This window comes from Perna viridis, chromosome 4, assembly GCF_037379345.1.
Source record: "Perna viridis isolate PV_CMFRI_1.1 ecotype Kerala chromosome 4, ASM3737934v1, whole genome shotgun sequence".
NCBI lineage: Eukaryota > Metazoa > Mollusca > Bivalvia > Mytilida > Mytilidae > Perna > Perna viridis.
In genome coordinates, this window is record NC_142448.1 from 47,325,869 (window position 1) to 47,350,688 (window position 24,820).

Genomic DNA, 24,820 nt, shown 5'->3' on the forward strand with positions numbered 1-24,820 from the left:
ATGTATTACCGTGTATTTTTATCACGGTTACCGTGACATCGGCGGTTTTCTCTAGAAAAACACTGGACTCTTACCCTACCGGTTCATCTGGTCCATGCTCCCTGTTTTTAGTGGAGTCCTAGTTGCGCTTTTACTTTTGTTGCTTTGTATGTATCGTTATGGTGTGTCTGTTTTCCGTTTCTGGTATTTGTCCTTGGATAGCATTCTTTTGATTTCCGCTAGAATCTTTGTTCCCTTGATTACTCTTTGACAGACAGATTCGACCTAGAGGTCGATAAAATGTATTTCGACTAGGAAATTTATTAACTGGGAAAGGCCAGCTAGTAGTTAGAGGTATAATACCCCTGTTTCGGGAACCATTCTCCTGCACATATAAGAAAGTAGTTCGAAATGACATGAAGTAGTCCTAAGATTGTATCTCATTTTTCTAATAGTTAAGTAGAGATATAAAACTTAGTATCATCTGAAAGCTGAGTGAATCAGCAGTAGTCTCAAAACTAGTTTCTTTTCTAAGTGTGGGTAAAATAATTCTGGACAAAAACTCTATGCCCTCGATATAACTGAATTTCAAAACGAAAGTAGTGATTTCTGCATCTGGCTACACCAACTTTACGGTTCTTTCTTAGAAGGCACATAACTTAAAGGTATGTTAACATTTTTATGAGAGTTAAGATAAAGGATGCCTATGATAATGAAACCTCTCCAGCACTATCTGTACTCATGTTAAATTTGCTATGAGCCTTACAAATAGCTGAATTTAACATAGGAAGTAATGGTGGCATGGAATGGTAGTATTACGCCTTGTAGTTCGATTACAATGGGCAAAATGTCAAAGAGTTTGTGTTTCATGTAAACCGACATCAAACCTGAATATAACGCGAACTGGTGCACTGCAACGATGCATCGTGAATTGTGGTGTGTGCGTTTTTTTCATGGCCTTCGTAATCAGAATGGTTAATTTAAAAATAAATCCAAGAATTCAATATGATATTAACCATTTACAACAATAAGCTTGTGTTAAGATACGTTTGAATTCGTTCCCCTAACTTTCCTTTTATACCCTATTTTTGAAATTTGACGATTATCTGAGGCGTAAAAATTCAAACGATCGATATAAATTGACGCAGTACATGAGTACTTTGATTTTCACCATCATCATCATTTCATGTTCACTTTATCATCCATTTCATGTTCATTGTCTAAATATAGCTGAAATATTGCTCCTCAGACGTTAAACCTCAACAAACATTCATATCATAATCTGAGGTTTTTGCACCTTGGTTTTATTTTTTAATTCATTTCCATATTATTAAACACATATATTGTACACATCAAAGCTCATTAAAAGGTGTTCTCATGTCAGTTAACAGACACTCTGGTGCATCATTCAAAAATTGTGTCTAGAATTTGCCCAAAGTACTGCTCTATTTCTTAAAATATCAGCACCAATTGCAGCCATCCTTAATGACTACTTTATCAATTTTTTGGCGAAGTTGTTGTTTTTCCCCAGTTTTAAATGGTCAAAACTGGTTAAATATCAAATATATCTTCTCTAAGATCATCACAAACTCTTTCCAATTGAGACCTTCAAACAATATCAGTTTTGCACAAATGGCTTGAATATACTAAATTAATCTATTACCAGATTTTATTTAATAAGTTTATAACATCTATTAGCAATGCGATATAAAAACTTGACATTGCAATAAAAAAAATAATTATCAAATAAAAACTAGCACTAAAATTCAGAAATTATTGTGTCCAATCGCTTTTTTATTCTGTTCATGAAAACTATTAAAATTTAAAAAAAACACAACTGTTACCTGCTGGAAGAAATAAAACTAAAATCTAAAATTTTGTACAATCAGAATTAACAAATGGAGATATTTCACAGCATTTTATTACAATATTTCATGAAGAATTTGAAATATCTACACATGAGAAAACTTTTTTTTCAAATAAAAAAATAGTCACATCTGGCCTCCAAAAAAACCCAAAAAATAATACTATATAATATAATATAGTATGTACAATAACATCTGAACTTACAATATTTGAAAGCATTAAACACAATCATTTCTGAACTTGTACGAAGAAAATCAATGCTTTGGTTTACAATGAAAAGTTTGAACAAACAGCAAATGTAAATGAATTAAATATTTCACTAAAATGGACTAAAAGTGAAGTTTTCAAAATGCTATTGAAGATGAATACTGAAAGCAGAAAAAACTACATAATGCAAGAATATAAAGTATTGTACATGCATGAAATTGCATGTAATATTTTTAACCCCCTGATCCAGCTATGGATTTGCATGTTAAAAATAGGGACTTAAATTTATTGAATGCATTACTTACAAGTTTCAACAAATCTGTGATTACTTTGGCATATAAAATGCTTAAATATATTGTAATCAAACTCTCTTAAAATAAAATGAATAAGATCTTTTCAATGTTTTTTCATTTGAAATATATTAAGTACAGATCAGCTAATGCTGATGCTTAATAAAATCATTTCTAAAGTGAGGCTATCAGATTTTTAAAAAAAATTCTTTAAAAAACTTGAATGAAACAAAATAGATACAAGATTCAGATTATCATGTGTAATGTCACAGTATTTTGTTCTTCCGAGCTCAACTTTATGACCTAGATCTTGACCTGGATCGGCTTCGGCTCCTTGAGCTGTATGGAGACCTACTCCTAGATCTTGAATGAGAGCGGGATCTGCTCCGGGATCTAGACCTGAAATAAATGAGAGGAAATATATCAATAAAGCAACTTAACATATTATTTATACCCTCAAAATTTAATCAAACCCAAGATGTATGTCACAAATGAAAAATCATTGATAAACTCTTACAATGGTTGAATATCCATGTAAATATAGAACTCAGAAGCAATCATTTAGGGTTATTTGTTAGCATTTCCATATAATGGATACTTGGATTTCAAGTTAATGTTTACTTCAAGAATTAAAGGGAGACAATCTTATGATAAAATCAATACTATACAATATGGCAACAGTACATTCATTGTCTTAACACAGGCCCCAAAAATATACATCTGTTTACTGTTACCCTATATTAAACTGCAAACTTTAAGCATTTATATTTTTATATACTGTATATACTCTGTTAGAATTTCTGGTCTGACTGAAAAATTGTATTCCTATTCTGGATTTGCCAATGTTGTGTCACAAATACATTGTAGATATAAATAAAATGGAAAACAGACCAAACTTTATCTACATGACAATGTAACTGTAAACAGACATATATTTTGTTATGGCCTTACATATATTTTTATTAGGAATTTCTATTCAATCAATTGATATATTTTCATGGAGAATAGAAAAGACCAGTGAGAACTTCAATAATACATGTGTATTTCTCAGGAGCTTACCTCTACCTCATAAAAACAAAATTCATATTTTTTTCTTTCTCGGCAAACAGGAACACACTGCATTTAGCTACACTTTTCCTAACTCTGGGCTCCCTAACTTGAAGCATTTTTATTTCTCTGACTGCAGCTTACTCTAACTATAACTCAGCTTGCTGTGTGAACACTGCACTTATTTGCCTCAACTCGAACATAACTGCTCAATTTGCTTTCTCCAAAGACAGGAGTAAGTTGCATGTTACCAAAAGTAGGTCAGGAAACTAGCTTACTGCTATTTTAACATTACAGGTCCCTATCCCTGGGTCCAAAAAGAAAGTAAAACTGTTAACAAGTCTATTGTAGGACTAATACTCTGGATGAATCAGGCTCAATGATTTTTACTGAATATTTATCTAATACAATTGTACATGTAGTTAATAAGCAAAAAGAAGGAATGTGAATTCTTCCTTACAGTTTTAACAAAATATGTATTTTAAGTTAAATATTCATGAAGAAAGCAATGAGAATTATCAATATAGAGTAGAATTGCAAAATATATTTTATATCAAAGATATATGTAGAATATCTTGAAATGGTCAAATAACATAAATCATTTATCAAATTATTTTTAACACAAAAAAGTGTAATAACTTATACAGTCATCATGACAGTAATTATTTCACTCACTACACTAAAAAATTACACACATACATTTACATGTACAGAATAGCCTTAAAACAAAATTGAAATTTGGCATACATGTACATGTACAACATACATACAATATAGTAGGCTATAAAATTATGCATGCTTATGCTAGGGGCAAAGTGTACATGAAACATTCTGCATTTTATTGAAAATTCTGTGAAGCGAAGTGGTTTAAAATAAATACCTATACCAAGTTCAAATATCATGTTTTTAAATATTGTTCATTTCAAAACTTGTGTGTTTGTAATTTTGGATGGCTTACTTTCTTTTGCTTATCATTTTGTAGTTTTTTTTACCATGTGATCGTGAGGTCATACAACATTGTTTGCCAATTTCCTCATTTTTTAATTTTTTGATTTAAAGGAACATCTATAATATTTCATCTGCCATTTCAAAATAACTTCAAGGAACATGGTCCACATTTTAAAATACCAATACTTCATGTGCACCAGGTAGTTGAGGTTATTTCTTCATAGACTAAAAAATACAGTGTACATGTATTATGAATTATCTTTTCTCAAGTGTACTGTAATATTTTGAGAAAACAACATAAACAATGTGACAACTGCATCTTTGCAAAAAATCTATTTAAGTAAAAGACAAATAAAAAAAAAAAATCGTTGTAAGCATGTTAGCACAAGGTGGAAACACATCAAATGTACAAAAATCTTTTCCAGTGATAAGTCTTTGGTTTGTATTAATAGGCAGTGGCTCCTCATCCAGGCATTCACTATTAACAACTTTTGTTTTGTGCCTACTTGAAAGTGGACAGATTTTCTGTTGGTCAGACAGATAACAAGTCACAGAAGTTATGATGACTGGTGCCAGAGTCTCAGTCGGTATATCATCTTTACCAGATGTTTCCAAAATTTGTAATAAAATCTTGGTCAAAAATGTAAACATCTTTATTCTTAATGTGTTAATTTCTACAAAGGAGGACCAGCATGAATGGACATGTTTCAAATGCAAGGAGAGATTATCTCACCAAGAATCACTTGCTGGTGATTGCTGTCTGGAATGGTAGCATTATGATTTAAAATATGCAGGACTGAAACATGTGCCAAAATAATCTTTCTGGGTGAGCAAACTTTGTTTAAAATAGTCCTTCAAGTTTGTTAAATGTGTATTCTGAATGATTTTTCATCGATATTTGATAGATTAGATAAGATTTTATAACTTTTTGTTATATTTGTATAATTTTGAAAATATTTGAAGAAAATGAATTTCACCATTTTCACATTGTCATAACTTCCATAAATGAAGCATTTCCATCATGATTCCATGTGTTATTGACTAAAAGTCAAACTATATGTGTGGAAGATTAGCCTGTAAAAGCTCACCATCCACAAATGCATGGGCGACCTGCCACTGCCATATTAATATAATAACTACATTTTTACTTTTTCACTGTCTTCTGTTTTTCCTATTCAATGCTTAAAAATATCACATGACAGTTATATAAATTACCGATATGATCTTCTTCTGCTGCTTCCACCTCCACCTCCACTGTAACCTCCTCCATACCTTCCACCACCACCACCACCACCACCACCTCCACGACGACCTCTGCGGTCATTGGATGGTCTACCATAACGGGCCATTTGTACTCTAAGCTCTCTACCATCAAGCATTGATCTGTCCATGGAGTCTAATGCATCTTCGGCGTCTCTTTTGTCATAGTATCTTACAAAGGCAAAGCCCCTACTCTTTCTAGTGAATCTGTCTCTTGGGATGTAAATATCGCCCACTTCACCATACTTTTCAAAGGCTCGTCTCAGATCTTCAGGAGTTGTTCTGAACGTCAGGTTGTCTACTTTTAAAGAAGACATACGTTCAGTATTAGGGGGAGGTCTGGAATAGCTCATATCCAACCTCTTGAAGACTGCAAATATGGCGAAAAGCAAACGTGCAATTGGTAATCAAATTTGTTCTGTGCGTGCATAAACAGGAAGTACCCTCGATTTCGATAATTGATCAGCGTTAAACCAGTGCTTGTAGTGGGCATAATTAAAAATATGGACGGGTATAACCCGAATAATCCAGTCCCTCTCCGAATCCGTTTCACTTCACTCTCGATGATGGAGTGATCGTAGGGAACGTAATATAACGACTGGATTATTCGGGTTAGGACGGGTATAACAGTATGGAACTGCGAAGATGAATATTTTTTCTCGCGTATGAACGCTTAGATCTCATTTTTTTTACAAACTACCCATTCTAGTTAGTATAGTTGTAAGACGGTGAAATCATATTCTGTGGATATTATTCCATATTATGTTTTTCCAGAGGATATTATTTGAATATGAAAAATTTTCACATCTATTAATTTGTTTACACTGGTGGAAATATAATATAACTCTTATTGTAGTCAGGGTATTATTTCATACTATTATATATTATCCAGAACATAGGTAGTTCATATATGGTGAACTTTATTCATACTCCTAATGAAAACCCAGTACTATACAGAAGTAACAGGAAATGTGATAATAAAATTAAAATAATGTGCAATCTTTATTAGTACTATTAAGATGGTTGGATTTGTCCGTGTATTGTTAAGAAAGCAAAAATATCCTGTCAATTTGGTTGGAATTCATGCAGTACTTAAAAACAAACATGGATACATTGGTTTAACAATATTGGTGTAATGTTTTTGGTATTAACATTGATTCGCTCATAGGGTCTTTACATAGAAATCAAAACACTATATATTTAAAAGTAGTTTTTGGCATGACATGGGTTATGTTCTTATTGTATGACTTATGAGTGTATCATGATTCTCAACCCCGCATGGGCAGAATATGGATTTACAAATGTACTTTACATATGATGACATAACTTTTTGTGGGTATAAACTACATGGTCAGGAGCTGGCATGCCAGTTAACGGCTAGTAGTCCTTAGTTTGTACTTTTTGTGTAATTTATATTCAGTTTCTTTAATTTATTTTCGTTGTAACACGGGACTCAGACCATTTTTAACTGAATTTTAGGTGTGTTTAATTGCGTAATATTTTTCCACATTGGCCAGATTTTAAAGGGGAGGGGTGTGATCACATCAAAGTTACCGGACTTTAACCCCACATTTTTGCGCATATCCCAAGTCAGGAATTCCTGGCCTCTGTATGTCTTGTTTTGTTTTCACATTTAGTTTATTTTATGTTACTTTAGTATATAGGTGCAACTCTTTCGCTGTACCTATGTATAATGGTTTTAGGGTACTGTTTTGGGGCCAGCTGCAACCTGCCCTGTATATGAGGGTTTCCTCGTCGTTCATTGAAGACCAATGGTTGCATGGTCTTGTGCTGATATTTTCATCCCGGTGGGGTTGTTGTCTCTTTGACACATACACCATACCTATTCGGATGCAAGTCGTTCCGGCCCCAAACCTGTCCGGCCCAAAGTCGTTCCGGCCCAAGTCGTTCCAGCCCAAAGTCGTTCCGGCCCCAATTTTTTTATTGTATATATATGTATCATTTGGAAACAGGACGATGTTGAATGATCATGACCACCAATACTGAAAGAACTGAATACAACAACAAAAAAGTCGTTCCGGCCCCAGTTTTATTATTGATATGTATCATTTGGAAACAAGACGATGTTGAATGATCATGAAAGAACTGAATACAACAACAGAAAAGTCGTTCCGGTCCCAGTTTTGTTATTGATATGTATCATTTGGAAACAAGACGATGTTGAATGATCATGAAAGAACTGAATACAACAACAGAAAAGTCGTTCCGGCCCCAGTTTTTTTTATTGATATGTATCATTTGGAAACAAGACGATGTTGAATTATCATGAAAGAACTGAATACAACAACAGAAAAACTTACACCAAGGAAAACTTAAAGCCTTTGAATATGAACCCATACTTCCGCATAAATTTCAGTTCACATAGTTATCACAAAATGTCACAATTGTCATTAAATGACTATAACACACGTTCACATTTTCATTAAATAACTATCACACACTTTCACATTGTCATTAAATAACTATCACAAAATAAAATCTCAAATAATTTATCTAAATTCATTGACTAATTGGTAAAATTAAATATTTTTATTTTGGGGACGAAACGACTTTTAAAATGAGGCCGGATCGACTTTGGGGCCGGAACGACTTGGGGACGGAACGACTGGAAAACACCTATTCTAGTTATATTTAGTTCCATGATATCCTAGCTGGCAATTACGTACTTTTTTCAAATACATGTACATGCATGCATATTTTATCTCTGCATATCTAGGATAACATTTTAGCAAAGAATGATATCTTGAAAAAAAAATTGTAAAACACCCTATCCGCAAATAATATCCTGATTACTAATTAAAATAATGGTCTAACTACAAATTAATATCTAAAAATAGTCTGGATACTAATTGATATCTAAAAATATCCTGGTAAACATGTCATATCAATTTTTTTCAAATCATAATCGCTTAACTTTGTGAACTCTTTATTTTTACCCCACAAAAACCCCCACTTTTCACTTGGTAATAGTAACCCTAAAGGAAACCTCTTCAGACACATGAATGTTCAATCATGATATATCTTCGGTTATAATTTGATATTTTTTTCAGTGGAAAGTATTTCACACAGGATACAGTTGAATGTTGTATAAATTCAGACCTTATGAACATGCTCATCAAGATTTTTGGATCAAAAGTAGAAGTCTACTAAGTAAAGAAAATAACATAATGGAAACAATTAAGTTGTCATGCCTATTCAAGAACTATGTCGAAAATATGTCTTAGACAATACATTTATCTTGAAAACAACTATAAACAAACACACATCTAGGTTTTGTCAGTGTAGTTTCTTAGAAAAGTCTTTTCATAGGTTACTTAGTACTTTAGGTAATATCTCCGACAGATCTAGTTTAATTCAGAAGTTCATCCGTATTTTACAGTGTTTCTAAACCGGAAGTTTATTTGCGTGTGTCATTTGAACGTTTTAAACGCCACTATCAGCCTGTGGAAACAGGAGTTCGGAATTCTTAGACTTTTACGTCACTTTTGAACTAAAATCAGACTTCCGAACGGTATTTTTTTAAAAACCATGCCGTCACATTGGGGGTCGTCTGAATTTGAGTTTCGTGTACTCACATATGGACATATATTCCACCAAAAAGTAAGTGACACATTAAGGTGAATAAAAATGAACCTGAAAATCGTAGTTTGAGATAATTCCAAACCTTCTACAAAAAACACAAAACAAATTAAAATTTTCTCCATTGTGTTTTTTTACCAGCAGCTTGCTTATGAACTTCGGCATATTTGTCGCTAGTAATTTGTTATATTTGATTTTTTTTTTCGTTTTAAGCGTTACAATATGTTTTTATTACAATTTTTGGCGATAATTTTTTGTTTTTATATTTTTAAAGTCGACATTTGGATTGTCAAAACAAACGAACATTAATGATATGCATTCACTATTGTTTACTGTGCCGCCATGATGGAAATACAAATATTTTATTTAGCTTGAACACAGTTAAAATAATGAAGAATTATGATAAATAACTTAAGTGTTTTTCATATACCATGTATTTGTTAATTATAATTTGTCTAAATCATGTGCTGTAGTCTAAGTAAATGAGTACAGTTCAAATTACAGGAGATTTGGTACACAAAAAACTTTCTTAAGCCTTATACCTGTACTGTATACATGTTCCACAGTCCATACAAACATTTTTATAAAGACATGAAGAGTTGTTGAGTCAATGACTGTTGATTTTCATTTAAATGAATCAGTCTATGATACAAACTTGTTGAACATGATGAGTTGTACAGTTACTTGATTATAGGGTAACACAAACAAAACCTTTCAAGAATCTGTTATTTGTGTATACAGTATTTCATTTTTGAGAACAAAAATAAATTCATGTACAAGGTCAAGGAAACTCCAGTGAAACAAGTATTGCAGAATAGTTGACCAAGAGCAATCAAAAACAATATTTAATGTTCCATGGTATTCTACATGTAAGTCATATGAGAACATTTTATACATAACTTGGGATAAACTACATGAATTATATGATTTGGAAATTAATCTAAACATTAACATATACATTTGTATGACCTTATATAAGACGCAATTTCCAATTTTTTTAAGAAGTTATCGTGCTAATTTTTTTTTACCTTTTTAATAGATCCATAAATACAAGCTGTTGACTTACATTGTATATCTGTAACTAAGGATAAGGAACTAGTTTTATCAGTCATCAGAATTCTTTTGCACAGTATGTTGTCATGAACATGTACAATTATACCATAGTCATGACAGTATGATAAAAGTCTATCCATGTTGATTTTCAGTATCTCTTTCCATATTAAAAGGAAATATGTTTTGATATTTTCCAGAAAATTTTGGATGCAGCCGTCATGTTCACCTACCAATGATACAAGTTACCAGACAAGTCATACATAACAGGAAGCTGTGTTCAAATGAAGTATGATAATAGATTGTGTAGGTATTTGAGATTCTGTATACAATATTTTTATGCCGTGTTTTTTTGGAGAAAAAAAATTAATATTGATTTGGGGTGTTCCAAACGTAGGAACCACCTCTTTTGTTGGGAAATGTTGGAAGTAATGTGGAAAGTTTTTGCAAAAATGAGGAAATTAATAGCTTGGACCCCCACTTTCAAAGTCTTTTGATTATTCACTATAAACTCTCATTAGTCAATTTATTTTAGAAATGTATTTGTATTATTACTACATGTGTAATGTAGATAGATCCCATATATGTTGATTGCTTAAAATGTAGCACTACAGTTCCCATGACACTTGAATGAAGGTTGTAACATAGACATAATATTTTAACATAATGGGATGTTTTGTTTGAAGAAAAAAAAACATCCAATGAGCCATATAATGTAGGGTTTACTTAAATAGAGGTCTACTTCAATACAGGAATCATGAATCACAGTAACTTTGAATATGAGTATTATGTATATTTATTACTGATTTTTATACTTCCAGGTCATCCATGGCATATATATGACTGAAAAGAATTCATACATGTAGAATTTAGATGATCTTCAATGCTGTTCAATCTCTGCTTGCACTGTAATGAAAGCTAATATGAAGCTGAAGTTTGACAATAAAGATTTTCAAAATCATATTTCTTATACAATTGTACAAGGTTTAAATATGTTGTGCTTCAAAAGTAAAAGTCACTTTCATACATGTATACAATAACAGCCATCAACCTAGAATCCCTTGCACTGCAAGCTGTCACTCTATCAACTGACCTAAAAAATTAATTCATTGTTTTCTGTAGATTAGGTTGATTATGGTCTTTTGTAAATAGTTTTACTTTATTTGTTTTTGGGCCTTTTTATAGATTGCTTAATGGTATGTGGTTTGCCCATTATTGATAACCATTTGGTGATTTCACTTGTAGAAGCTTAATCGTTATTTGTTTTTTTGAATGACTATCTCATTGGCAAACATAAATGGTACATGTATTTAAGTTTTCTGCTTATGACTAGTGAGTGCTAAATCTTTCACTGCTTCTCAAACAAGTAATTTTGTGTAAAAACTATTTGGCTAAGCAACTGTTGATTCTGTGAGGTAGCACTATGAAACCGCCTCAAAATGTCATAATAGTAGAGTAGTATAAAGCAGGATCATTTCATGCAGTAAAACATTCTTGTCCTGAAATGCAAGAAATAATTGCAATTTGCATTGAAACCACAACCAATCAATGAAAAAAAAACAAGTTCCATGGGTAAATAGAATAAAATATAAACATTCAAAGACATTAAAAACTTTGAAAAAGAAGGATTTATTGTTGAATTTTGAGCTAATCATAATCATGCCATGTACCTATAATTTACATTGAATTGATCTGAATTCATGGTTTCCTTGTATAAACTCTACAAGACTGGTAAATTGTGATTTTTTTTTGTTCACTAGTTAAGAGAGATGTTGACTTGATGATCATACCATAAGCTCATGATGCACCTGTTTAATAGGACATCTTATCGAATGATAATTATTAGTCAACTGTGCTGGTAATACCTGTTCATTGATCAGAGGGGGTTGGCACCCCTCCTTTTTACCAGAAAATTAGTCATTTTCATCTGTAAAATTGACAAAACATGGAAAATAATGTCTTAGCATCACCATCACATTGGCTTGCACCCCTCTTTTTCAAAGTGGAGCCGTCCCTGAATACTAACCTGCAAATAGCTTTCATCTTATTTTGCTTTAACCGTTTAGCATGAAACAAGTTGCCTGTTTTGAAACTATTTTAATATTCTCCATAAAAGCAATACAATGCTTATGTAGCAAACCATGTTGTACTCCAGCAATGCTAGAGGTTGTCTGGCAAGCTATTTTCTGACTTGATGCCATCCTGGGGTATAGAGAAACGGAATTCCTATCGCTTACGTTGTAGGAGTAACAGAAACGGATCTAGAATTTTAGATAGGGGCGCACAGTAAAAATTCTGCCGAGCCGAGCGAGGTGACTCAAATTTTGAGATTAAATTTTGGAAATATTATAGAGTGGGTGCAATGTAGATATCTTGTGGTAAAATTAGCGAGAAATTTAAAGTTTTAACTTGAAACCGCCTAAATCTACCCCTGACAACCCATGCTTTGCAAATTGCCTTGCACACCCGCCACTCCCCCCTCTGAATACGCCTCCATAACCATGTTGATTTTTATGAGTGGGGGTCGGGGCTAGGATTACATTTGAAATAGAAAGGCAGAACAATGATATATGATTTTATATAAATACAAAGATGCAATAGGCGAAAAAAAGGTTATGGTTTGAATATTACATAAAAAGATCCAGGACACAAAATTTGACTATAATAGCCCCCTTTTTCCCCTTACGATTCAAATGGATATAGAAATTTATCATTATTTACCTGGGAGGGGGGACTGGTAATTTTGAAATCATATAAAATTTTCTTGACCCCCCATGATATTTTCTTATCCCACTTAAAAACATTTTTTTAAATGTGATACCCCCTCTATTAAACATGCATATGGATTTCACATAACAACTCCTACATTATGCCAGATCTTACCGAAACTACGCAGTTTTTGTATCGCGATAGAATTCTAATAAATAAACTTCTGGAACAGGGTTGTGTTGCTACAAGATTGAAGTCATCCCTATAAAAGTTTTATGGTCATCGTCATGAAATCGTGGATCGCTACGGTGTATCCATCTGCGCCATGAAGGCTAAAAACCACTAATTCCACTTCCCATAGGCTTCTATGCTAATTTCACAATATTCAATGGCTTCTCTGGACTTTACCTTAACTTTAACCTGCAGAGGACTATATATCAGTATGATTCTACATATGTCAGCTCACAATCCTCAGAATGGCATGTGGGGTTAGCAGACTTGCAGTGCAGTACTGGTCACCGGAAGTGAAGGGTCTATAAATAGCATGGGAAATCCCAGTGTTTTCACAAGATAGCGGTATATTTAAAAATCATTATGGAGATTAGGCTTCACATCACAAGAAGCAAAATGCACCTATAAAATGTACAGAAATGTTTTTCCTTTCAGAAACTGTTTAAATTTTTTAAATAAGATGAGAACTTTTTTCACAGCACTATGAGGAACAGGGGTAATTTCTGCGTAGGACTATTTTTGTGTACATTCCAAATGCTCATTGGTTGAATTGGTGGTCTGTAACCTGAAAACTGATTTGTTCAACGTGTCATGGTTTTCCTTTCCTCTTTCGTCTACCCCGGACTTGACTTTTTATGAGCAACTCGGCGGGTTTCTAGAAAAGCAGAGGACGCTTACCCTACTGGCGCACCTGGTCCATGCTCCAAGTTTTTAGTGGAGTCATAGTTGCTCATTTGCTTTTGTTAAGTTGTATATTTGATTTTGACAAAATTTCATGTTCTTTGTACGTCTGTTTTCCATGTCTGGTCTTTGTCCCTGGATAACATTCTTCTTATTACCGTTATAACCGTAGTTCCCTTCACTACTCTTTGAAGCAAAAGCAGTTGAGATGTTAAAGAATACTTACAATAAAAAAATCAAGTCTTCAATTCCAAAACTTGATACTTTGGAAAAGTCTTATCAAAATCAAGCAGAATCAGACACAGCTCTTGAGATTCAAGATATTGGTAAGGAAATTGAATCGTCAGCAGATAAGTCGGACCAATTTGATTTAATAACTGTAAATGTTTTAGGTCCTGATGGTTATGTTGATGTGTGAACTTGATTTTACCAGAGATCATGCATGTGACAATGAAATAAAATGTTTAATGGTGGTAAAATATGTTTTAATTTGAATGGTGTAATGCTCTGCTTAACTAAAAATTTGAACCCCCCTTGATATCCATGTGCAGTCTTTGAAGTTATAAAAAAAGCTGAACCCCCTTTTCCACTTACAGAAAAAAATGACCCCCTGGATATATGTACTTGCTTTGTTTAAATTTTCAAATAAATGTCTACGGTTTGAATATTATTTCTAAATTATTATATGAACGATGCCGAATCTAGAGATTTAAAAAACAAAGCTGTTATGCACGTGGCTAATTACAATATTCGTTAAGTTTCGGCTAAGTTTACAGCCAATGAAATGAACATCTCGTTAGCGAGAACACAGCGTTACTTTATATATTTATCGGGCATTTTTAAAGAACCCAAAGCTTTTCCGATAGGAAATAATCGCCATTTTCTTGCAGTATATTTCTTTGTTTCCTTCCCCTTTCCCTATGATATCCCCTGCCACTATCCACAAAAAATGAGCTACGGACGTGGTCCTCCCAATATTTCAGGGATGATATCCCTGAAAGTTGACAATCTCACATATAGAACTACTCCAGATGATCTACGGAGAGCATTTGACAAATATGGGGAAGTTGGAGATGTTTATATTCCTAGAGACAGATTCACAGGAGAGAGTCGAGGGTTTGCCTTCGTGCGGTATCAAGACAAACGAGACGCCGAAGATGCTTTAGACGCAATGGACGGTGCAATTATGGATGGCAGAGAATTAAGAGTTCAGAAAGCTAGATATGACAGACCTGAAGAATGGCGGGGTGCCCCTCAAAGACGAGGGCGTCGATATAACAGGTAATTCTTAGACCTTGCACAATATCACACGTTACTGTTAGTTCCGATAAAGTAACCCTCCATCCACATACATGTACATTACCCTCGCAGGAATGTATGTGGATGGAGGGTTTTGATATGGTAGCTGCACACATGTATGTTTACAATAGTGTACTGTAGTGCCTGACTGTAATTAAATCTGGTACTGATGTCCGTCTAGGCATGGCACTAAGGTTTGAGGTTCTTCATTACATTTCGACATATTTAAAACAAAGAATAATTACTTGATATCATATACTTGTTTTCTGTTAAATATTTCTGCTATTTTTCATCTAAGTTTTAACCTGCAGTAAAATAACCCTGTGTAATATAGCTGTGTTTGCATGTACATTGTACATTATTATAATGTTCAGTTTCAAAACTTATTAACTGTAGTAAATGAATTACAGGTCAAGATCCAGGTCAAGATCAAGGTCACGCAGAAGATCAAGATCAGGTAGAAGATCAGGGAGACGTTCAAGGTCACGGTCAAGAAGGAGATCCAGTTCTTACTCCAGGAGAAACAGAAGGAGAAGTCCATCAAGAAGTAGATCCAGAAGTAGGAGTAGAAGCTACAGTCGTAGCAGAAGTCCAAGCATTGATCGAAAGAGGGACAGAAGTGTTAGTGGCTCAAGATCTCGGTCTAGATCCCCATCTGGCTATGTTGAATACAATCAGAGTGACTAAACATCAAAATGATTCCACAAAGCAATTGCGATATAAATGATGAATTTCCTATGTTTGTCTCTTCCTGGCAATACAAAGGTTAATAGTTTAATTCTTCAACATCATGATTGCTTTTGTCGTGACCCATTAAAAATAGACTACATGTACACAAACTTAACATTTTATTGCTCTTTCGACTTGTATTAATATTCAATTTTCTAAATTCATCTGAAGAAAAGCTAGGTCAGATTACAAATTACCCTTATTTATCAACTAGATCAAATTACCAATAGTTATCAACTACATGAAGGTCAAATTACTGCTAGTCATTAACAAGCTAAACTTAAACTAGCTTGCATAATGAAGAATTGTTAAAAATTTGTTCTTATTATGATACACAAAATGTATATGCTTACATACATGCATGTATTTCTTAATTTCTAAAAGAACTTTCTTATAAATTGTTCAGGTTATTTTTGTTTTCTTTTTACGTCTGATTTTGTTTGTGAACTTCTCTCGTTTGTGTTTCAAGAATAGTCTTTCAGGTTTTGCACAACAGTCTTATGCCTTATGCTTGTTGCTCTCATAGGCATTTATACATTGTATGTAACCATGAACAATGTATTTAAAAAATATGAGGTAGATATTTTGAGGCATTCAAAATTTCAATATTTGTTTTATTTTTCTGAAAAGAAATGTTATTTTTATTTGTTAGTTATTGATTGAACTTTAGATTGATACATGATCCGTTAATCATCTGTATACTGTTGAAGTTTGTGAATATTGCAACTGAGTGGAGAAAAAAACCTTGCCAGTACTTCAAACTTGATTTTTTATTGTAATTGAATGAGAAAATTGGCACATCAGAGTAAACATGTGGTTATGCTTGATTTGTGTTGTAGATTTCTGTAAATGAAAATATTTTGATGAACCATCTCATTCTTTATTCACATGTGCAGTTGCTGTTGATGTGGCAGGTTGCAGCTGCAGCAGCAGAGTTATGGTTCCTGTTGCAGTCTTCTAAGCAGTTTCGGGGTGTAGCTGTTGCAGTTTGGGGTTAAGCTGTGCTGTTTTTGCTGATTTGCTGTGCTGTTTTTATCGTATATTACTTTATAATGGTCATTGAAAATTTCAATGGAAATTAAATGTGATACAAACTTCTGATCAAAATTAACCATCATATGTACAGCAATCTGAAATACTAATTTATTTAGGTTTCTGTGGTTGGAATTATTTTGTATAAATTTGATTCTATGTTTTCATTTTGAAGCAAAAATACTTATTTGGCATTGTACAAAAGCTGTTTAAATTATTCTATACAACAAAATATGTAAACTTGGAATGCATTTGTGGGTTAACTAAGTTTCAACAAAATCATCCTGTTCTTTTAAGCTAATAGTAATGATGTAGTCTGGAACTGTTTAGAGGAAAAAATTGGGATTTTTTAGCACTGTCTTTTTTGAAATTTGAAAAGCGGTTAGCATTGTTGATTGGAAGTTAGGACAAATTAGATTAAAATTTACTAGTAATTTTGTTTGATAGCATTCTTTTACAGAAAATAATAGTGTTCAAGTCACCATTCAGTATTCTATATATATGATTTTGATAAATACACTTCTTTTTTATTTGGCATCAGTATGAAAAATTTGATCATTTTTCTTTTCACATGTGCTGAAAGCTGAAAGAAAAAACTTGCAGTTTGCAGTAGGCCGATCCAGTATGGAAGACACACAATGCTGATTTTTCAAGAGCAGATAAAATTTTGTTCTCTTAAGTCAGTTTTCTAAGGAACTTGTTGACTTGGTTACAACTAAACTGCTTATTGGTTTTTGTGGCATACTTATTTTTGTCAAAATCCAGACTGTTATGTTTTAAGCTATACTCATGTTGACCAAAGTTTGTGGTATAAAGAGGTGCTTGAGTCAGTTTATCTGTTTGTTTCAGATTTATACAACAAAGAATCATTTGAGTCCTAACCAAAGCTATAATGCAATTTTAAGGACTGAAAGTTTCAGTTGAAATTTGGAATGTTGAGATTCAAAAACATTTTTATAAAAATTAGATAAATTGCTAATTTCTTGACCATTTAAAGGCTTGAAATCTTGGTGTGCTGATAGCATCTTGTATTCAGAATTTTGGTTTTAGACCCAGTTATCAAGTTCGTCCAAATTTTGGGCGAAATTGAAACACTCCAGGTTCTTAGAAATGCTGTGGCTAATCAATATTTTATCAAGTATAGTGCATCAGAACATGATTCTGTTGATTTACCAACAAAAAAAGAAAATTTTTTTTTAGTTTAAAGATGGGTACCCCTTGGATTTTTGGTATCAAAATTGTTAGGAAAAATATGCATCATGTCTGCTGGGTAGTTTTTAGCAGAAAAATTGATTGACTGTATAATATGTTTATTTGTAGCAGCTGTTTATTCAATTATGCTTGAAAGGTGATAGAATACAAAAGATATTTAATCTTGCAGGAACTTAGGACAGATCAGAAATATTGGAAACATCCTAGACAATTTGCCCGTAATTGAAATTAATCAATCTAGAATTATCTCCCTTAGAAAGCTGGAGTGACCAGCAATCACTACAACCACAGGGTGTACAAGTACACACACTATACTACAACCAATCAAACATGATATAAGCATTTGTAATAACTTTTTTTTTAGGAATGTTTTAAGCTTTGATGGAGGAAATAATTACATATGAATTTAGATTTTTTTTGCGCAGGAATCTGATTGATACCAATAAAGAACAATCATTTAGAGAATACTCAGTCTGGATAGTTCATAACCCCAACAACTATATTACACTATGCACTCAACTTTAAACCCCACCAAGTTTCTAAACTATGTGCTCAACTTTAAACCCCACCAAGTTTCCAAACTACACTATGTGCTCAGCTCATAAATGGGAAAGTTTTGTGGATAAGTTAACAAAATTATTTTGACCCCTGTTTCCTCTCAATTGACTCTTATGATCAGAAATAGTAATAGCTATTCGTGAGCATTGTGTTTGATCGGTTGGAGCACAGTGCATATGCTTGTAAACCCAGTCCTGAACCTGGGTGGTTTTCTAGTCCGTTGTTAGAGCCTGAAGGTTTGAATTAAACAGTGGTACAGTGATAACTATTTTAAGTTTTAATAAAGTATGTAAAGGATGTTTTGTATGTTGATTATTTTAGATCAATGACTTATGGTATTTTACTGTCTGTTCTTTCACACTTCATAACAATTATTCAGAAATGGTTAAGAGGGATTTTACTTAATTGTGTGTAAATATTTGTCCTCATGGAAGTAAGCTCCCTTGGTTTATTCAGTTAACACCCTCATTGGTTGATCATCCTAAGCCCGAAGTTGGGTTGCTCTTTTATCTTTATAGGCTAGTCGAAGGTCACTGGTTGTATGTCCATTGAAACATGTCACACAGCAAGTTTAAAAGACCTAACACTTTACATAATTGTTTGTAATGATGGTTTAAAAATTAAATTATTAGAAACTTGGTTTAAAAAAGGGGTGGATGATGATTCAAAGATTCTTCTGAATCTAAAAGAACCATATTTGGATTTACTTCAAACTTTGAGTGTACACGTAGGTGAAAGTTAGTTTTTCTTTTGAGTTTTTTAGTGTGAACACTTGGAATTTGTTTTATAAGAACCACAAACAAGTTGTGGCTGTACGATGGTAAGTCTTGTCTTCTATAATCCCTTTGTTTGTGTGTGGTTGATACTGTTCTACAATATTCTAAGACAAATCATTCAAGAAGCAAGCATTTCCTGATGTGCAGATAGTAACATAAGGCAGCAACTATTTGATTTGGAGGGGAGCATGGATTTTTTTTTTTGTTTTTTGAAAGTTTGTTTCTGGAAAATGTGGGAAGAAACAGTTTGACTTGTCACTGGTATAAGTTTTTAAAAAGACAAAAAATGATTAATTGTTGCCTAATGTAAACAATTTAAAAAAGTAGTTGGATGACAAATAAAAGATTGTTTACAAAAGATGGCGAAAAACATTATTTGTTCATTTTTAAAAAATCGGGAAAAATCCGTACCCAAACCCCCGGAAAAAAGTATTAGGGCCCAAAAACAAGCATTTTTCTTTTTTCTGAATGATAACGTAAGTAAAAGGGATTGAAATCTTTGAAATTGTACCACAAGGTGCCAGCCACACTAAGGAAGAATTGGATTGATATTGGAGGTTTTGACTGAACCATTTCGCTATCCCAGTTTTTGCTTGTTGCGTCATATGGTAAGGTTCTTCCAAACTTTTGAAGTTCTCGAGTGTTGTATACTTCGGTGAAAAACACTTTTTATTCTGTGGCAATTGTTCAGTTAGCTTCCATGTTGGTCGAACGTATCGTGCTCATGGCGCAGCTGCTTATTGGTGTTTTTTCTTTTTTATTAATTAAAGCGGCAAAATGACCACTATTTGCCTTTGAAGAGGCAACATTACAATTTCTTGCTGAATATAGAACATTTCAACTGATTGAACAATCTAAGTTGTATAACCACTCATTGTATTGTACAACAATTTCGAGTTATTATCCTGAAAAAAGTTTTGATACAATAAAAATAAATGGTTGGATCAAGGTGACACACGTTATGGCAATATTATTTCTGGACAATAAATCTGTAGACTGTTACCGGTCATGTCGTTAAATATAAAATGTTGCACATAAATACAATTGGAATAAAGGGAAATGAGCGTAAAAGGCTGTATGAATGTGTAAACCATATTTTTGTCGTTTATATTTACAGTGACTTCATATTATAAAATCAGATACAGACATAAAAGCAGGGTTTTCATTTTATGAGTCTTTTTATTTTGATGGTAAAGTGATGCCTATAAAAGAAGAGAGGACAAAGGGGAAACAAGCCTTTAAATATTAATAACTTTCGAATAATAAACCATATAGGTTTTTGTGATCGAGATTTTAGTATGAGGGTTTTTTTAATTTACATTATTGACATCAAAACTTATTGATTTGAAAACAGTTGTCGTTTTTATAACACAATTTGTGTTTAGCGGTTGCCTTCTTGGTCCTTTTTACGGATACGGGTATCTTCAAGTATGTTGAATCTATATGAGTGATTTGCTATTTAACCTTAAGTTTTTGTGTGATCTATCCTATAACACTGACGGTTAAAGGTGGAGATGTTTATGAAAACTAACAATAAACCAAGTTAAGTAAAAATGAGGGGTTGGACGGGGGGACCGGGAGTTAAGGGGGCGGGAACTGTATACCCCCTGTCCACCCCCTAATAATGCCTTGGGGTATGTTGAGGCTAAATAAAGCTTTTAGTCATAGATTTTTTATGACCATGACTTAAGAACTGAGTAAAATCTTTCAAAACATCATTGGTTCCTACAAAACACCAATTTTATTTTCATCTTCTGGAGCGAGGAAATATCTCTGAGGGTATTAAACAGACAAAAGTACTAAATATGTTGTTGCAATCTTTACCTATGACCTGAAAAGTCAATAGCAACATGCTTTATGAGAACCTAATATAAACAGTTGGTTTTGTCCCCAAAAAAAAGTCTAATGGATTTTTGCTGCGGTATTATCTTGTGACTAAGTAACAGATATCGTAACATTTTGTTTAAGAAAAATGTCATTGGTTTTCGCATAACAGTCATACTTTGCTTCTAATTCAGCCATATCATGTTGATAAATGTCAATGTTAACGATAACAAAAATCGTTGTGTGCGATAACATCGGCTTTTTCATAACCGTGTTAAACTGGGAGCTGTGGTATAAATATAAGTGGGCGGAGCTAACGTTTGAATTCTTCAATATTTTGACAACGGTCATATCAAAGACCATTAACTAACGATAATCTTTTCTGTGACTTTTTTTGGAAATAGATAATGGTCTGCCATGTTCATTTGGTGTATCTGGGTACTACTAATTGCAAAACCAGGAATATATACTCTAAATTAGCTCAAAAACATAAAAAGTTGACGATCCATTTCAAATTTTGAAGTCTGTGACCCTGAGGTCATGCAAGTCAAGTGGATGCTGTACTGATAAATATGAACAATACCACGTGGAACAGTCGACAGTAAATAATCAAGACTACGTATAAAAGTTACTATGAGCACATGCGGAACATTGGGAGGATTCGGATATATTTCACGAACAGCCTCTAAAACACCATCAGGCGTCATGTCCCTCATCTCTCCATAGCTAATCCATGACTCGTCGTCAAGATTCCTGTCACGTCGAAGCAAACGTAGTTTTTTCATTTGGTAACGTTCATCATTCCAACCACCACGACGTTGCATCAGTGTCCAAAACTTTCTATATTTGGTTTTTCGTATTGTTCGGTTCCGCATGTGCGGACGGACTGGAATCGATGGTAATCACGATTGTCTGTTATGTGTTACACTAGGATCCAAAAACAATGCGAACACTCTGTTGGTGAAGAACATTTACTTATAATTGTGCTTTCGTGGTCTTCTTCAGCATTAGTAGGTGCTTCATTTTTCAAGTCATTGTCTCTACTTGCACCCCCAATGGAACTAACACGTGTGTTTACCTGTCCCGACTGTGTATTTGTCAACAAGTCAAAAGAGGTCATTACACGAGGGATTGGCGTGTCATCACAGTCGTTTGTTCTCTCATCAGAATTTGGTGTAGATTCAACGGTATTTTGTTCCCATTTATTATTTAGAACTTCTAAACTCCAACCATGAAAATTGAAAATTCCTTCAACAATATCCTATTGATCTTTCGTTACGTTTATTATGACTTTCGTTTTTCTTCCATTGAAACAATAAGTATCGTGATTACGCGCGCTTTTCGTGGGAACCTTATGATGCTGGTGTTGTGGAAATTAGGTAACATGAGTAATGGGCGACTTCATTGTTTTAATCTAGGGTATTTTGTTTTACTTGAAAAAAAAAAGAACTATACTTCCAATGCCTAAAACTATGATTTTTATATTTTTCGCCGAGGAAATCTCAGGAGTTTTTCATTTTATAAAAAAAAGTAATGAAACGTATTTTTTTTTAATTTGGCGGCAATGCATGACAATGCACTGTTGACCTTACTCTTATAATAGTATGTTCCATAGATCTAGATTCATGAACTTTGAGGAATTATTCTATATTTGAAAATGTAAGGGGACATAGGTTGAAACCCCTAATTGTGTGGTTATCTATTTGACAAATTAAAATTCCAGGATTTTTTTCGGTTTACACACACCTTACTGAAATCACACAATATATGTAATAACACATACATTTTCGAACTAAATAAAAATTGCTCAAATTAAAAAAAAAACAAAAAAACAAAAAAACAAAACAAAACAAAATAACCCTTGTAAAAAATGCGTCCAATATTGAAACTTGAACTTGAAAGCGCAATTTTCAAATACCGCAAACATAGTATAAGTAACGCAATGGAGAGAATAAGAGATGAAAATCGTCGTGAGACTGGAAGAAAAAAGAGAAAATCAGACAGTGGAGAACAAATGAGAGTTAGGAATGAAAATAGAAAGTTACAATTTGTCTTGCCTGTCGTAGGGACCTTACGATTCTATGTACAAACGGAAGAGTCAAAACACTTCTTTTCAATAAAATTTATCTCGCATAATTATTAATTGGTGACAAAGTCTCTACAGTAACAAACGCGCAGGTTCTGACGAATGTGTTTGATTAGTAGTGTCAAAAGGTCGATTCTACACCACATGCAGAAATCCTGCATAAAACCCCAACCCCGACGGCCAAATGCAAACGGACGACATCCCCATTGAGCATACGGTAAATACAAGAATATGTCTTTCGTATCGATTGGAGAAATCTTCATCAGTGAAGATTTCTTCCAGGAAAAGGTTGAAGAGCAGAGTCGGGAAGCTCTGAAATGGAAGGACTTGCCCATTGGGGTAATCTACAAGATCACGGAGGTGATAAGAGGTGGATGGAAAGTTTGGTAAATCTAAGATCCTCACCTTGAAGGATAGACAAGGAGAGAGCACCAAAGTATGGGCTTGCCCTACGCTCAACAAAGAAAAAGATCCCTTGCAAGGAGCATACGTCCGGAGCACGGGATTCAAAGTGAGCAAAAAGTCCAAACAGGAATACCTCTCCTACGATCTGGTGAGGAAGTAAAAAAAATAACCGAGGGTTAGGGGTTCGAAATTTCCCAATCCAGTAATTTGGATTGGAAAAGTTTTTTTGGTCACTTTAGACTTTGATCTGGAGGATTCTGGAATAAGCGCGGGGAGCGAGGCGCGCGTTGGAAGAATCCTCCCTATGGTGCATGCGTAGTAAGGTCTTCACTAAAAGTGGTGGTGGTGGTAGAAGGTTTTAACAGCTGCTGCTTTTCGTCGTAGTAGAAGCCAAGACATTTCACAACCCCTGCAAATTCAGATTCATCGATATCATCATCCTCCAGCGCTTTGCTCACTACATCTTTGATCTTGGATTGGTAGGATCTGACGATACGCACGGTATCTTCATGCTTTTTACGCTTTTTACGGATGCGCTTGACTATCACCGTCAACACCATCATCGCGATGGAATTCACGACGGCTAGTGAGCTCAACAGAATGCATGCCACGGCGCCTATCCCTGTGGCGGCGGTGCTTAGTGTGACGGTTGTGCAAATGACGTTGAGTATGCCGCACGTACCCAGTGAAAAAGATACCGCTTTATCCACTCGCTTATACGTCCTCGACAGTCGGGCTTTTCGGATTCAAGCTCTCTCAATCGACTAAATCCTAGCTTTTCGGTAGGATTGCCTCTCAGAGTCTACGTTGCCCATTTATCTATATCTAGAGGAGCATGCCCAGCAGGGGAATACTTTTGAAGGGGCTATTAGGACCAAGGATCAATCCGCTACCGTCGTACACCTGAAGCCCGATCTTCAAGTACAACCCATCGCCGTAGGTATTGGGCAAATTGCCCGGGCTGAGATACAAGCCACGACCCGGAAGTTTCACACAACACACTTTTCCACCCTTCTTCAGGTACAATCCAG

The 24,820-nt window shown here is 34.0% G+C and overlaps 2 protein-coding genes and 1 long non-coding RNA gene across 6 annotated transcripts; 2 read left to right on the top strand and 1 right to left on the bottom strand.

Moving 5' to 3' along the window:
- Window positions 1-1,630: 1,630 nt before the first annotated feature.
- On the bottom strand, window positions 1,631-6,057 carry LOC148620313 (serine/arginine-rich splicing factor 2-like). 2 transcript variants are annotated; one of them, XR_015921776.1, is made up of 3 exons: window positions 5,553-6,057; window positions 3,402-3,696; window positions 1,631-2,741 (listed from the first exon to the last, which is right to left on the bottom strand). XR_015921776.1 is itself a non-coding variant. In XM_088581087.1 (2 exons), the coding sequence occupies exons 1-2, from the start codon at window positions 5,948-5,950 to the stop codon at window positions 2,639-2,641; spliced, it is 501 nt and encodes a 166-aa protein (XP_088437213.1). In that variant the 5' UTR covers window positions 5,951-6,056; the 3' UTR covers window positions 1,631-2,638. The 2 variants fall into 2 exon arrangements, 1 of the variants encoding a protein (XP_088437213.1); XM_088581087.1 differs by lacking the exon at window positions 3,402-3,696 and having other exon boundaries at window positions 5,553-6,056.
- A 3,192-nt stretch (window positions 6,058-9,249) lies between these two features.
- On the top strand, window positions 9,250-11,208 carry LOC148620314 (uncharacterized). Its single transcript, XR_015921777.1, has 2 exons — window positions 9,250-10,553; window positions 11,069-11,208. It is a non-coding gene; the product is annotated as an uncharacterized LOC148620314 (long non-coding RNA).
- Window positions 11,209-14,761: 3,553 nt separating this feature from the next.
- On the top strand, window positions 14,762-18,997 carry LOC148620315 (serine/arginine-rich splicing factor 2-like). Of its 3 annotated transcripts, XR_015921779.1 has the most exons (4): window positions 14,762-15,149; window positions 15,578-15,932; window positions 16,793-16,933; window positions 17,512-18,997. XR_015921779.1 is itself a non-coding variant. In XM_088581088.1 (2 exons), the coding sequence occupies exons 1-2, from the start codon at window positions 14,818-14,820 to the stop codon at window positions 15,852-15,854; spliced, it is 609 nt and encodes a 202-aa protein (XP_088437214.1). In that variant the 5' UTR covers window positions 14,762-14,817; the 3' UTR covers window positions 15,855-18,997. The 3 variants fall into 3 exon arrangements, 1 of the variants encoding a protein (XP_088437214.1); XR_015921778.1 differs by having other exon boundaries at window positions 16,793-18,997; XM_088581088.1 differs by having other exon boundaries at window positions 15,578-18,997.
- The last annotated feature ends 5,823 nt before the right edge of the window (window positions 18,998-24,820 follow it).